Source organism: Macaca thibetana, chromosome 2 (genome assembly GCF_024542745.1).
Source record: "Macaca thibetana thibetana isolate TM-01 chromosome 2, ASM2454274v1, whole genome shotgun sequence".
NCBI classification, from domain to species: Eukaryota; Metazoa; Chordata; class Mammalia; order Primates; family Cercopithecidae; genus Macaca; species Macaca thibetana.
Window position 1 is genome coordinate 38,897,400 of NC_065579.1, and position 15,560 is coordinate 38,912,959.

The following is a 15,560-nucleotide window of genomic DNA, read 5'->3' on the forward strand; positions in this document are numbered from 1 at the left end:
CTATAAAAGCTACTTTTAATATCTCAAAATGCTCCTTTCATACTCCTTTTCAAAGGTTTATAGGAAACTTACATTCTTAGTGTATAAGGTTTTTAATTTTTTAGGGGTCAGTTTTCTGTTACCCCCTACCCCCAGTTAAATGTATGACTCACCCACTAATCAACGAGCTCCATGAGGACAGGGGTGGTGATGTCTTATTCACAGTAGTATCTCCAGTGCCTTCAACAGTGCCAGGTACATAGATGGTACGTGACAAGTTAATGGCATCTTACCATGTCTGTGCCCCACAACTTTCTGGTGATATGGCCAGAACTGAGTCACAGTCAAGTGAGGGAGACTCTTCCATGGCTGTTCTCTGGAAGGGATTGGGAGTGCTGGGGTGGGGACTGTGAATACCACTTCTCACTATTTTTCCTCTTAGATTTGTTTTGTATCCTTGTTTAGGAAGAATCTGCCTTTCTTCATGACCCAACTTCATCTTTTATTTCTGCCATGGAAATGTTTTATTGTCTTTAGAAAACTGTTGGCCGGGTGCGGTGGCTCAAGCCTGTAATCCCAGCACTTTGGGAGGACGAGACGGGTGGATCACGAGGTCAGGAGATCGAGACCATCCTGGCTAAAACGGTGAAACCCCGTCTCTACTAAAAAATACAAAAAACTAGCCGGGCGAGGTGGCGGGCGTCTGTAGTCCCAGCTACTCGGGAGGCTGAGGCAGGAGAATGGCGAGAACCCAGGAGGCGGAGCTTGCAGTGAGCTGAGATCCGGCCACTGTACTCCAGCCTGGGCGACAGAGCGAGACTCTGTCTCGAGAGAAAAAAAAAAAAAAAAAGAAAACTGTTTTGGCTGGGCGTGGTGACTCACGCCTGTAATCCCAGCACTTTGGGAGGCCAAGGCGAGTGGATCACAAGATCTGGAGTTAGAGACCAGCCTGGCCAACATGGCGAAACCCTGTCTCTGCTAAAAATACAAAATTGAGCCAGGCGTGGTGGCACACGCCTGTAGTCCCAGCTACTCGGGAGGCTGGGGCAGGAAAATCACTTGAGCCACGGAGGCAGAGGTTGTTGCAGTGAGCCAAGGATTGTGTCATTGCCCGGGAGGCAGAAGTTACAGTGAGTTGATCACGCCACTGCATGACAGAACGAGACTCTGTCCCCACCCCCCTAAAAAAATTTTGTCATGGTAAAATATATATAACAAAATATGTCTGGCCCATTTAAAAATTGTGCAGCTGCAGTGATTACATTCACAGTGTATGCAACCATCACCACTATCTGTTTCCAAACATTTTCATCACCTCAGAGACTGTGAACCTGTTAAACAATAACTCACTATTTGTCTCAGCCTCTAGCCTTTGCTATTCTAAATCTACTTTCTCTTTCTATGAATTTGCCTATTTTAGATATTTCATATAAATGGAATCATACAGTGTTTGTCCTTTTATATCAGACTTACTTCACTTAGCACAATCAGGCTTATTTCATTTAGCAAGGTTCATCCATATTGTAGCATATGTTAAAACTCCATTTATTTTTATGGCTGGGTAATAATATGTTGCATGTATATACCACATTTTGATGGATTGTTCATTTGTCAGTGGACACCTGGGTTATTTCCACCTTTGGGTTACTGTGAATAATGCTGGAATCAACACTGATATATAAGTATCTGTTTGAACCTCAGTTTTCACTTTTTCTGGGTCTATACCCAGAAGCAAAATAACTGGGTTATGTGGTAATTCTAGGTTTAACTTTTTGGGGGAAACACCATGCTGTTTTCTACAGTGTCTGCACTATTTTACATTCCCACCAGCAATGAGCAAGGGTTCCAGTTTTTCCACATCCTTGCCAACACTTACTAATTTTTAAAAATAGTAATCCTAATGGATGTGAAGTGAATAGAATTGTGTTTTTCATTTGCATTTCTCATCAACATTAGTCTTGGTGAGCATCCTTTCCTGTGCTTATTGGCCATTTGTATATCTTCTTTGGAAAAATGTCTATTCAAGTCCTTTTTCCATTTTTTAATTGTGTGTGTCTTGTTGTTGAGTTGGAGTTCCTTGTATATTCTGTATATTAAACTTTTACATATGACTTACAAATATTTTCTTCCATTCTATAGGTTGTCTTTGCACTCTTTTGATCATGTCTTTTGATACACAATTTTTTTTTCTTTTTTTTTTTTGAGATGGAGTCTTGCTCTCTTTCGCTCTGTCTCCAGCCCAGGCTGGAGTGCAATGGTACAATCTTGGCTCATTGCAATCTCTGCCTCCCCAGTTTCAAACCATTCTCTCACCTCAGCCTCCCAAATAGCTGGGATTACAGGCATACGCCGCCATGCCAGGCTAAGTTTTGTATTAGTAGAGACAGGCTTTCGCCATTTTGGCCAGGCTGGTCTCAAACTCCTGACCTCAAGTGATCTGCCCACCTTGGCCTCCCGAAGTGCTGGGATTACAGGTGTGAGCCACTGCACCTGGCTGAAAAGTTTTTAATTTTTATTAAATCTAGTTTCTGTATTTTTTCTTCTGTTGCTTGTGCTTTTGTTGTCATATATAAGAATTTAAATTCAAGGTGGTGAAAGTTTTTTTTTTTTTTTGTCTCGCTATTTTTTTTTTTTTTTTTTTTTTTTTTTTTTTGTCTCGCTCTGTCCCCAGGCTGGAGTGCGGTGGCCGGATCTCAGTTGTTATTTTCTAAGAGTATTATTTTTTGTTTTTTTAGTAGCCCTTACATTTAGGTTTTTGTTATTTTCTATTTTGAGTTAGGTTTTTTTGAGTATATTGTATATATGAGATAGGAGTGCAACTTCATTCTTTTGCATGTGGAAATCCAGTTATTCCAGCACCGTTTGTTGAGGAGATAATTCTTTCCTCATTGAACAGGTGTGACGTGCTTGTGGGAAATCAGCAGGCTGTGGGTGTATGAATTTGTTTCTGTATTCTTAATACTATTCTGTTGGTCTGTATGTCTATCCATATTTCAGTGTCACACTAGTTTGATTGCTGTAGCTTTGTATATGTTTTGAAATTGAGAAGTGTGTCGTCCAACTTTGTTGTTGTTCTTAGGATTGTTTTAGGCATTTGGGGACCGTCTGTGTTGAGTCTTCCTGTCCTTGAACCTGGATTCTCTCTTCATTTGTTTAGTTGTTGTCTTTCCCTGATTATTGAGGTATAATTGACAAATAAAAATGGTATCTATTTAAGGCATACAATGGGATTATTTGATATACATATAATTTATCAAGTTAATTAACAGGTTCATCACCTCACATAGTTACTTTTTTGTTGTGAAAACACTTAAGATCCACTCTTATGGCAAATTTCTGGTATAGAATACAGTATTATTAACTGTAGTCACCATGGTGTACATTAGATTCCCAGAACTTATGCATTTTCTAACTGAAAATTTGTACTCTTTGACCAATATCTATCTATCTATCTATCTATCTATCTATCTATCTTTCTTTCTTTCTTTCTTTCTTTTTTTCTTTCTTTCTTTTCTTTCTTTTCTTTCTTTTCTTTCTTTCTTTTCTTTTCTTTCTTTCTTTCTTCTTTCTTTCTCTTTCTTTCTTCTTCTCTTTCTTTCTTTTTTTCTTTTCTTTCTTTCTTTCTTTCTCTCTCTCTCTTTCTCTCTCTCTCTCTCTCGCTCTCTCTCTCTCTCGCTCGCTCTCTCGCTCTCTCGCTCTCTCGCTCTCGCTCTCGCTCTCGCTCTGTCACCCGGGCTGGAGTGCAGTGGCGTGATCTCCGCTCACTGCAACCTCTACCTCCCCGGTTCAAGCAATTCTCGTGCCTCAGCCTCCTGAGTAGCTGGGACTACAGGCACTGGCCACCATGCTTGGCTAATTTTTTTTTGAGAGGCACTGGCCACCATGTTCAGCTAATTTTTTTTTTTTTTTTTTTTGGAGACAGAGTCTCACTCTGTCACCAGGCTGGAGTGCAATGGCGCAATCTCAGCTCACTGCAACCTCTGCCTCCTGGGTTCAAGCGATTCTCCTGCCTCAGCCTCCTGAGTAGCTGGGATTACAGGCACGCACTACTACGCCTAGCTAATTTTTGTATTTTTAGTAGAGATGGGGTTTCACCGTGTTGGCCAGGATGGTCTCAATCTCTTGACCTTGTGATCTGCCCGCCTTGGCCTTCCAAAGTACTGGGATTACAGGCATGAGCCACCATGCCCGGCCTAATTTTTTGTATTTTTAGTTGAGACAAGGTTTCATCATGTTGGCCAGGCTGGTCTCGAACTCCTGACCTCAGGTGATCCACCCACCTCGGCCTCCTAAAGTGTTGGGATTACAGGCATGAGCCACCATGCCTGGCCTGACCAGTATCTTTCCATTCTCCCCACTCCACAGCCCTTGGCAAATACTGTTTTACACTCTGCTTCTATGAATATGACTTTCTTAGATTCCACACATATGAGATCGTAACAGTATTCATCTTTCTATGGCTGGCTGGCTTCACTTAGCTTAAGGTTCCTCAGATTCATCCATTTTGTCACAAATCGTATTTCCTTTTTTTTCCTTTCTTTTTTTTTTTTGAGACAGGGTCTTGCTCTGTTGCCCAGGCTGGAGTGCAGTGGTATGATCATGGCTCGCTGCAGCTATGATCTACCTCCTGGGTTCAAGCGACCCTTAAGAGCAGCTGGGACCACAGGCATGCACCACCATGCCCAGCTAATTTTTTGCATTTTTGGTAGAAATGGAGTCTCACTCTGTTGCTCAGCCTGGTCTCAAATTCCTGGGCTCAAGCAGTCCTCCCACCTTAGCCTCTCAAAGTGCTGAGATTACAGACATGAGTCAGCATACCTGGCTCCCTATTTTTTATGGTTGAATAACATTCCATTGTGTGTGTGTCTGTCACATTTTCTTTATCCATTCATTTATCATTAGACACTTCGGTTGTTTCCATACGTTGGCTATTGTGAATAATAGTCAAGTGAACATGAATATTGCAGTGAACATGGGGGTGCAGACATTTCCTTGAGATACTGACTTAAATTTCTTTGGGTATATATACCCATAGTGGAATTGTTGGAGCATATGGTAGTTCTCTTTTAATTTCTTGAGGAACCTCCATTCTGTTTTCCATGATGGCTGTACCAGTTTTATTTAGTTACTTTTACATTTCTTATCTTTCTTTTTTATTTAAGAGATTGGATCTTGCTCTATTGCCTAGGCTAGAATGCAGTGATACAATCTTAGCTCACTGCAGCCTCAGACTTCTGGGCTCAAGTGATCCTCCCACTTCAGCCTTCTGAGCAACTGGGACTACTTGGGTGTGCACCACCATGCCTGGCTAATTTTATTTTATTTTATTTTTTGTTGAAACTAGATCTCATTATGTTGCTCAGGCTAGCCATGAACTTCTGGCTTTAAGTAACCCTCCTACCTCAGCCTCACAAAGCTCTGGGATCACAGGCATAAGCCACTGTGCCTGGCCTCTTTCTTTCTTCAGAATTTTATCATTTTCCAGCCAGGTGCAAGTGGCTCGTGCCTCTAATCCTAGCACTTTGGAAGACGGAGCAGATGGGTCACTTGAGACCAAGAACTCTAGACCAGCCTGGCAAACATGGCGAAACCCCAACTCTACTAAAAATACGAAAATTAGCTGGGATTGTTGGTGTGCTCCTGTAGTCCCTGCTACTCGGGAGGCTGAGGCACAAGAATCGCTTGAACCTGGGAGGCAGAGGTTGCACTGAGCTGACATCACGCCAGTGTACTCCAGCCTGGGCGACAGAGCAAGACTCCATTTCAAAAAAAAAAAAAAAAAGGTTTTCCTCATATACATATTATATTTGTTTTGTTAGGTTTATACCTAAGTATTTTGGAGTTTGGGTTTTTTTGAGGTTAATGGTTGTATTAATCTGTTTTCACATTGCTATAAAGATACTACCCGAGCCTGGGTATTCTATAAAGGAAAGAGGTTTAATTGACTCACAGTTCCATATGTCTGGGGAGGCATCAGGAAACTTACAATCATGGTGAAAGGCAAAGTGGAAGCAAAGACCTTCTTCACATGGCAGCAGGAGAGAGAAGTGCAGGCAGGGGAAATGCCAGATGTTTCTAAAACCATCAGATCTTGTAAGAACTCACACACTATCACGGGAACAGCATGGGGAAAACCACCCCCATGATCCAATCACCTCCCTCCCTTGACACGTGGTCCCTCCCTCAACACATGAGGATTACAGGTTCCTCTCTCAACACATGGGGCTTACAGTTTGAGATGAGATTTGGGTGGGCACACAGAGCTAACCCTATCAATGGTATTTTGTTTTCAATTTCAAATTCTATTTGTTTATTGCCAGTATATAGGAAAGTAATTGATTTTTGTATATTAGCCTTTTATCTTGCAACCTTACTATGTTACTTATTAGTTCCAGCAGTTTTCGGTTACTTCTTTCAGATTTTCTGTATGGACACTTTTGTCATCTGTGAACAAAGAGTTTGATTTCTTCCTTCTCAATGTGTACACCTTTTATATTCTTGTCTTCTTGCATTAGCCAGGACTTCCAGTACAATATTGAAAGATAGTGGTGAGGGACATTTGATCTTAGCTAGAAAACTTGTAGTTTCTTACAAGTAAGTGTGTTGTTAGTTGTAGGTTTTTCGTAGATGTTCTTTATAAAGTTGAAGAAATTCCCCTCTATACTTAGTTTATTGAGTGTTTTTGTCGTGAATGTGTTTTGGATTTAGTTACATGCTTTTTTTGTATTCATATGATCATGTGATTTTTCTTCTTCAGACTGTTGATAGATTACATCAATTGATTTTTGACTGTTGAACTAAACTCACATACCTGAGATAAATCCCGCCTGGTTTTGTTATATAATTCTTTTTATGCATTGTTGGATTTGATCTGCTAATATTTTGTTGAGGATTTTTTCATATAAGCTTATGAGCAATATTGAGATACAGTTTTCTTGCAATGTCTTTGGTTTTGGTATCAGAGTGATGCTGGACTCATAGAATGAGTTAGAAAGTATTCTTTCTGCATCTGTCTTCTGGAAAATATTGTAGAGAACTGGTATATTAATATCTTCCTTAAATGTATGGTAGAATTCACAAGTTGAAACCTGGGCTTTATTTGCTTTTTAAATTATGTAGGAAATAAAAAGTGGAATTAGAAACCAAAATACTCAAATCCTGGTTTTTATATTTGCCCATGTAGTCATCTTTACTTGAGATATTTATTTCCTAATGTAGCTTTGTGATACTGTCTAGTGTTCTTTCCTTTTAACCTGAAGGGCTTCCTTTAGCATTTTTCTGTGGAGTGGGCTTGTTGGTACTGAGGGCCTCAGCTTTTGTTTATCTGAAAATGTCTTAATTCTTAAATTTTCTCTCATTTTTGAAGGACAGTTTGCCAGATATGGAATTCTTGGTTGACACTTTTATTCTTTTAGCATTTTAATATGTTATCCTACTGTCTCTGGCTTTCAGAGTTTCTGCTGAGAAATCACTGGATAATCTTAATGAGGATTCCTTGACATAATGAGTGATTTCTTTTTTGCTGCTTTTAAGATTCTCTTTTGTCTTTCAGTAACTTGACTGTAATATGTCTCAGTGTGGGTCTCTGAATGTATTCTTATAGTTAGTTGAGTTTCTTATATTTCTAGTTTCACATCTTGCATCAAACTTGGGAAGTTTTCGGACATTGTTTCATCAAATTATCTCCTTGCCACTTTCTCTCAGTCTTCTCCTCCTGGTGCTCTCATCCTGTGTATATTGTTTCACATGTTAGTGTCCCACAGGTCCCTTAGGTTCTGCTCACTTAGATTTTTTATTTTCTCCTCAGAGTAATTTCAATTGTTTTATCTTCATATTCTATTCTCTGATCTTTCTTCTGCCTGCTCAGATCTCCTATTGAACCCTTGTAATGAATTTTTCATTTCATTTATTATACTTTTCAGCTCCAGAATTTTTCATTATTTTCCTGATTTCCTTTAGTTCTTTGTCCAGGTTTTCCTTTACCTCTTTGAATATATTTAAGACTAGTAGTGTTTTAGGCCAGATGTGGTGGCTCCTGCCTGTAATCCCAGCACTTTGGGAGGCCAAGGTGGGCAGATCACCTGAGATCAGGAGTTCGAGACCAACCTAGCCAATGTGGTGAAACCCCATCTCTACTAAAAATACAAAAATGAGCCGGGCATGGCAGCGGGCGCCTGTAGTCCCAGCTACTTACGAGGCCAAGGCAGGAGAATCACATGAACCTAGGAGGCAGAGATTGCAGTGAGCTGAGATGGCGCCATTGCAGTCCAGCCTGGGTGACAAGAAGCAAAACTCTGTCTCAAAAACAAAAAAAACCCACTAGTAGTGTTTTATAGTCTTTGTCTAGTAAGTTCAGTGTCTATGCTTACTTAGGGACAGTTTCTTAATTTTATACCTTGTAATTTTTTAAATTGAAAACGGAGTATTTGTACATTATAATGTGGTCACGCTGGCAGTCAAATTTTCTTCTTTTCCCAAGCTTTGTTGTTTTTTTTTTTTGATACTGAATGTCATATATGTTTGTCTAGTGTCTTTTTGCAATTACTTTTCCAGAGACTGTATATTTCTTGTCATTTGTGGTCACTGAAGTCCCTGTTTCTTTTCTTGTTTCTTTCTTTCTTTTGAGACAGGGTCTTGCTCTGTTGCCTAGGCTGGTCTGGAACTCCTGGCCTTAAGAGATTCTCCCAAAGTGGCCTCCCACAGTGTTAGGATTACAGGCGTGAGCCACCATGCCCAGCCTGTTTCTTAATTTGTGTATTTGACAGAAATTTTCTTAAACACCAGGAACTAAAACCAAGAAACCACAAACAAGAAAACTCCTGGTCTTGAAATTGGCTCTGTGTTGGGGAGTTTAAAGTTTTCCCAGTTCTTTTGCTTTGTAATAGTGTTTTCATTTTCATTCAACTTATTTTCTAATTTCCCCTCTCAGATCTTTTCTGATCGTGTGTCTTGTCCTAGGCATACATGTGTCTTTCTGAATTCCCCCTATTCAAGGGTGCTTTTGAATGCACTAATTTCCTAAAGACACTCTCTCCTTGTTTTTTTTTTTCTCTCCCATGTCTTAGGTGGTTTCAACAATAATCTTTTGGCCAGACATCTGCAGGTTGTTCCTCTGCCTTACCGTGATTTTGGGAAATGCCTGCTACATTTCCAGCCTGTACAAGTTCTGAGTTAGGTGGAACAGAGACGTGTTCCTTGTGTCAGTCCTTCAGGCAGCCCACAGACGGGTTAGAGCAGACGGGTTAGAGCAGACCTGTGCAGAAATTTGTGAATGAGGGCTGCTCTGCTTCCTCCAGAACCAGGGAGGGAATGGGACAAGTATAATTAAGCTACAAAGCTTTCATACCATTTTATTTTATTTTATTTTTTGGAGACAGAGTCTCACTCTGTCACCCAGGCTGGAGTGCAGTGGCACGATCTTGGCTCACTGCAACCTCCTTCTCCCAGATCCAAGCAATTCTCCTGCCTCAGCCACTGAGTAGATGGGATTACAGGTGTGCACCACTCTCAGATAATTTTTGTATTTTTAGTAGAGACAGGGTTTTGCCATGTTGGCCAGACTGGTCTTGAACTCCTGACCTCAGGTGATCCGCCCGCCTTGGCCCCCCAAATTGATGGGATTACAGGCGTGAGCCACCACGTTTGGCCACTTTTTTTGCTCGACAGAGTGTCACTATGTTGCCCAGGCTGGTCTCAAACTCCTGGGCTTAAGCAATCCTCCCACTTTGTCCTCCTGAGTAGCTGGGACTACATTGTCTGTCTTTTTATTGATTTGTAGGGCCTGGCTTGTGACTTGTGACTTGCCTATTTATTTCCTTTCCTTCCCTTTTCCTCTCCTTTCTCCTTTCTTTTTTTTTTTTTTTTTTTTTTTTTTTTTTTGAGACAGAGTTTCACTCTTGTTGCCCACGCTGGAGTGCAATGATGTGATCTTGGCTCACCACAACCTCCATCTTCCGGATTCCAGTGATTCTCCTGCCTCAGCCTCCTGAGTAGCTGGGATTACAGGCGCCTGCCACCATGACCAGCTAATTCTGTATTTTTAGTAGAGACATGTTTTTTAGTAGAGACATATTTTCTCCATGTTGGTCAGGCTGGTCTTGAACTCCTGACCTCAGGTGCTCCACCTACCTTGGCATCCCAAAGTGCTGGGATTACAGGCATGAGCCAGCACACCCAGCCTCTCTCTCTCTCTCTCTTTTTTTTTTTTTGAGATGGAGTCTTACTCTGTTGCCTAGAGCAGTGGTGCAATCTTGGCTCGCTGCAACTTCCGCCTCCTGGGTTCAAGTGATTCTCCTGCCGCAAGCCTTCCGAGTAGCTGGGAGTACAGGTGCCTGCCACCACGCCTGGCTAATTTTTGTATTTTTTAGTAGAGATGAGGTTTCACCATGTTGGCCAGGCCGGTCTTGAACTCTTGACCTCAAGTGGTCCGCCTGCCCAACCTCCCAAAGTGCTGGGATTACAGCTGTGAGCCACTGTGCCAGGCCATGTTTTTATTCATGAATGGATATTAGATTTTTTCAGGTGTTTTCTCTACATCTGTTGAGATGTTCATATAGTTTTTTTCCTTTAATAATTTCATTGGTTTTCACATGCTGAAATCAACCTTGAATTCTTGGGATAAACCCCACTCGGACATGATGTATTATTGTTTTTATATATATTGCTGGACTTGATAATATGCCTTACTTAAAAAGTAAAAATTTTTCATTTTTGTTTTTGGTCTGTATTCTTTTCTGATGATGTCCTTGTCTTGCTTTGGTGTCAGGGTAATACTGGTCACATAGAGTTAAGTTGGAAACTCTTCTAGGAGGGGAGATTTACTAGTAATTGAGCTCCTCTCTGTGCTGCTTTACAGACTCCATTTCCTTTACTCCTTAGAATTATGCTAGGAGGCAGTACCATCCCTGCTTTGCAGATAGGAACCTTAGGTCTAAAAGCAAAGTAATTTCTCAAGGGCACATCGCCATCACCAGTGGAGCCAGAATCTGATTGGAAGCTCTGAGGACTCTCTAAGACCAGCCCCTGAATGCTGCCTCCCGCTGATGGCTCTCTGCGGCAAGGCCAGCTGTGTCTCAGCTGGCGGCAGCCCTTCGGTCTGTCTACAGTTGAGTCTAGTCCTGGGCCTCTTTGGCCAGTGACAGACAGGTGGATTCTTCATCTTCCCCGTTTCCTGGAGTTTGAGGGATCCCTGTTATCATTCTGCAATGAAGAAACGTTGGTGCCTCCACAGAAACCAGCTCTGGATGGCTGCTGAGGACAAATTCCCATTGTGGATAGAACTGGGAATTGCCTGGATACTCAGTATGGATAATCTCTCTCTTTCTAGGATGCTTGGATATTAATTCATCTGTGAAAGGGGCTCGTTTTGTCAGATTCTGTGATGCATTCAATATTCCACTCATCACTTTTGTTGATGTCCCTGGCTTTCTACCTGGTAAGTTATTGACAGAGTGGGGGCTAGGAGAGTTGCCTTTCCCAGTGAGGTGCCCACTTTATTTGGAGATCTTGCAGAACTCCCTGAGGACTTGTGACTTCTCCATATATTCTGGGTGTCCAGAAGATAGGACTGTGTAAGGAATGGCCCTCTCCAGAGGTGGGAAAGACCTCACAGCTGAGAGTGGCAGGATAACCATGTGAGGACTTGTGGATATCTAGTAACTCTTCCTCATGTTTAGGTACAGCACAGGAATACGGGGGCATCATCCGGCATGGCGCCAAGCTTCTCTACGCATTTGCTGAGGCAACTGTACCCAAAGTCACGGTCATCACGAGGAAGGTGAGGACCTCACATTGGAGGCCATGACCCTGCTCACTTTCCTATAGCATAGCCGTGGTGGGAGGTCTGGCAGAGTTTTACCAGGGCTAGAAGGAGTATACCTTGCTCATCCTTAAAAAGAAGTCTTGAGGACGTTGTTCCCATCTCCACAGAAATGTCTTTGGGTTTTTTTTTTTTGTTTTTTTTTTTTTTTGAGATGGAGTCCAGTGGTGCGATCTCGGCTCACTGCAAGCTCCGCCTCCCGGGTTCACACCATTCTCCTGCCTCAGCCTCCTGAGTGGCTGGGACTACAGGTGCCTGCCACCACGCCTGGCTAATTTTTTTGTATTTTTAGTAGAGACGGGGTTTCACCGTGTTAGCCAGGATGGTCTTGATCTCCTGACCTCATGATCCACCCGCCTCAGCCTCCCAAAGTGCTGGGATTACAGGTGTGAGCCACCGCGCCCGGCCATGTCTGTGGTTTTTTAACACAAGGGAACTGAAAGCAGCAGTGGGAAAAAGCCAGAAAAGATAATGAGCATTAACTTTGAAAGGCCTTACAGACCATGGGCCTTCAGGAGACCAGGGGGCTACTCTTGTTCTTTGTCCCCATTTTATCTGGTTTCCTGGGGTCTTTCAGGGACAAGATCTGGCTGTCTCAGGCTCTAACATTCAGCATTTGGATCTGTTTTAGGCCTATGGAGGTGCCTATGATGTCATGAGCTCTAAGCACCTTTGTGGTGATACCAACTATGCCTGGCCCACCGCAGAGATTGCAGTCATGGGAGCAAAGGTGAGGGCCTCTGGCTTTTCCCTTTCTGGGTACAAGGACTCGACTCTACCAGCCAGAGCTCAAGGCATAGCTGGGAAGTGTTGGAGAGAGGCCAGGGCCGCTAGGGTGAGCCAGGACTGAGGCGAGGGAGACCTAGACCTTGGCAAGTCTCCTCCTGGGGCTCCAGAGACATCTCTGCCTCCTGTCCTATACCCTTTCTTCAGGCCCACACTGGTGTCTTCATGCCAAGGTGGGTGGGGCAGGTGAAGGGAAAGTGAGAGGAGTCCAGAGTGGGTTTCAAGATTGTAAGTAAAGGGGGCAAAGGGTTGAGTCAACTGAAGTCACCTTCAGAAGGATTGGACATTCTCCCAACTCCACCTCAGCTTCCAGGGAGGGCCCCAGAGCTACTCTTTTAAGGTCATAAGAAGCTAAACTGTAGGTCTGACCCCAGTGACGTCGGACAAGGTACTTCCTGTTGCGTGACCTATTCCTCGCTCCTTCCCTGCTTTGAAGTAGCTATTGTGGTTAAATCAGATAACTTGCAGGTCCCCCTAGAGTTACAGGTGCTCTGTAAGTCTAGAGGACTTATGGTTGCTCTGACTTGAAAGCCAGTCCTTCTAATTTCCAGTTCTATCTGGCCACCTCTGGCCACCGAATTGTATACTCAGGTCTCAGGATACTGAAAAAGGGAAGTAGTGCTTTTAATTCCCCTTGATACAAGACTGTGGATTTAATAATGGAAAACAGGGCTAACATCTTTGGCTCAAAGAAGTATGATGAGTGCAAATGGAGATGGTAGAATGGGCTCTGGGGAGAGAAGCTACTGACTTTTGCCTGACTGCCCCTCATTGGGGCCACAGGGAAGCATCCCATCCCATCACTCAGCCCCCTGTGTCATGATGGTCAGCCCCAGGCAGTGCCTCCCTCTATGCTGTGGCCTTTAGAGATGGCACTTCCCCCCAGTACACTGATTTACCAAGAAATTTGCAACCACACACAGTGATAATGAGTTGAAGGAGATCTGTCCAGGTTGGGACGACCAAAGACGTTCAAGAACTCCTCTAATCACAGGGTGCTGTGGAGATCATCTTCAAAGGGCATGAGAATGTGGAAGCTGCTCAGGCAGAGTACATCGAGAAGTTTGCCAACCCTTTCCCTGCGGCAGTGAGAGGTAGGGGACTGTGGTGAAGAGGGCAGCTTTGTTTGGTCACTTGCTCACTCTTTCTCTACAGAAATTGTCACATAACTGCCTTTTTGCCTTTGCAGTCTAATCTGTTGACTAGTGAGGGTTGAGACTGTCCCTGGGCAAGTCATCACTTAGGACTAAGGACAGCAGAACAGATTGCTTTGGTACCACGATTAAAACAACGTTGCCGAAGTGTGTTAAATTTCTAGGTGTTGTTTCAGTTGTCTAGTGCCGTGCAGAAATTCACGCTATAACTCAGCTGCTTAAACCAACCACCATTTTCCCCACCTGCTTATGGTTCTGTGAGGTCCACAATTGGATCTGGGCCCAACTGAGGGGTTCTTGTGCTGGTCTTGCCTGGGGTCCCCCACACAGGTATAGTCATTCTGTGGCTTGACTGGGGCTTGACAGTCTAAAATGGCGTCACTTACTTGGCAGTTGCTGTTAGCTAGACTCACTCCCCACATGGCCTCTCACCCTTGAGGAGGCTAGTCCAGGCTTCCTTACATGGTGTCCCGAGAGTAGCAAGGGGGCAAAGGGAAACTGAGGCCTAGATTTGGAAGTTGCACAGTGTCATTTTTGCCACAGTTTTTAGGCCAAAGAAACTCACAAGGTTACGTGAAGGAATACAAATCCACCTCTTGATGACAGAAGTGGTAAAGTCACATTGCAGGACTTGTGTACAAGGATGGAGGAATTGTTGTAGCCATTTTTGAAAATCTAGATGTATTTTATTTCGTATTGAATTCATTGTGGCAGGATGGAGGCATTGGAGTAAGCAGGGTATAGGGAGGGTGTCAAATTTTTCCTTTTCTTGCCAAGTGCTCCTAGGCCAGGTGGGGAGCTGTCAGAACAGGCCAGCTCTTGGGATACAAGACAGGATTCGCAGGGCTTACCCTCTCTGTATCAGGTTGGACGCTGCTTGTACTGCTGGCCCCAGGGATGATGCCCAGGCTGAGCAGAAGGTTGAAGGGTGGCATCATCTGGGGATGCAGATGATCCACTCCCTTTTCTGTGCTTCACCAGGGTTTGTGGATGACATCATCCAACCTTCTTCCACACGTGCCCGAATCTGCTGTGACCTGGATGTGTTGGCCAGCAAGAAGGTACAACGTCCTTGGAGAAAACATGCAAATATTCCATTGTAAACAATTCAAAGGAAAAGAAACCAAGAACTGAATTATTGTCTGCCCATTCACATCCCATTCCTGCCTTTTGAAATCATGAAACATGGGAATTCAAATACTTGGATAACTTAGAATAACAAAGTTTATTAAATTCTAGAAAGATCTCTTTTGTGCCTTACTATAAAATTATTTATTAAAAATTTTAAGTTGTAGTTTTTGAGCATAAATTCAATTTTTTATGGTGGAAATCTGAAAAATCAATAGAACTAGAAAGAAAAATAGTACACAGTGTTGTCACCTAGAGCTAATTTTTATTTCACATCTCTGGGTATTGTTCTTTTTCTCTTAGGAATTAGTTTTTTATCCATAGGTGAGATATATAATAAGCTTTTAAGGCACAGTATTTCTTAGGCTTCAGTTTCCTTATTTTAAAAATAGGGATAATATAATATGCCCTTTCTATCTCCTAATTCCCCCATGAATTGAGGATTAAATGTGATGTTTGCAATTGTGGAATATGTGTTTAGCAGTACAGATGCTCAATAAGACATAGCACCCTGTGTTGACTCAGGTTATTTCCAGAAATGTGTTCTTAAAATTTTCAAAAACTTTTTAATTGTGAAAATTTTCAAGCCTATAGAAATGTTGCAAGAATTGTATTGTATCCACTTTACCTAGATTCTCCAGTTGGTAACATTTTCTACATTTGCTTTATTTCTTCCACACTTAGATATATCTAAT

At 42.6% G+C, this 15,560-nt stretch overlaps 1 protein-coding gene across 1 annotated transcript in view; it reads left to right on the forward strand.

Moving 5' to 3' along the window:
* PCCB (propionyl-CoA carboxylase subunit beta) overlaps positions 1 to 14,983 on the forward strand; it is a 1,054,487-nt gene extending 1,039,504 nt beyond the window's left edge. Inside the window, exons 12-16 of the mRNA XM_050779627.1 lie at positions 11,306 to 11,413; positions 11,655 to 11,755; positions 12,429 to 12,527; positions 13,578 to 13,677; positions 14,719 to 14,983. Of these exons, the coding sequence (XP_050635584.1) occupies positions 11,306 to 11,413; positions 11,655 to 11,755; positions 12,429 to 12,527; positions 13,578 to 13,677; positions 14,719 to 14,840 (530 nt within the window). The 3' untranslated portion in view covers positions 14,841 to 14,983. The remainder of the gene's footprint in view (positions 1 to 11,305; positions 11,414 to 11,654; positions 11,756 to 12,428; positions 12,528 to 13,577; positions 13,678 to 14,718) is intronic.
* Positions 14,984 to 15,560: the final 577 nt, after the last annotated feature.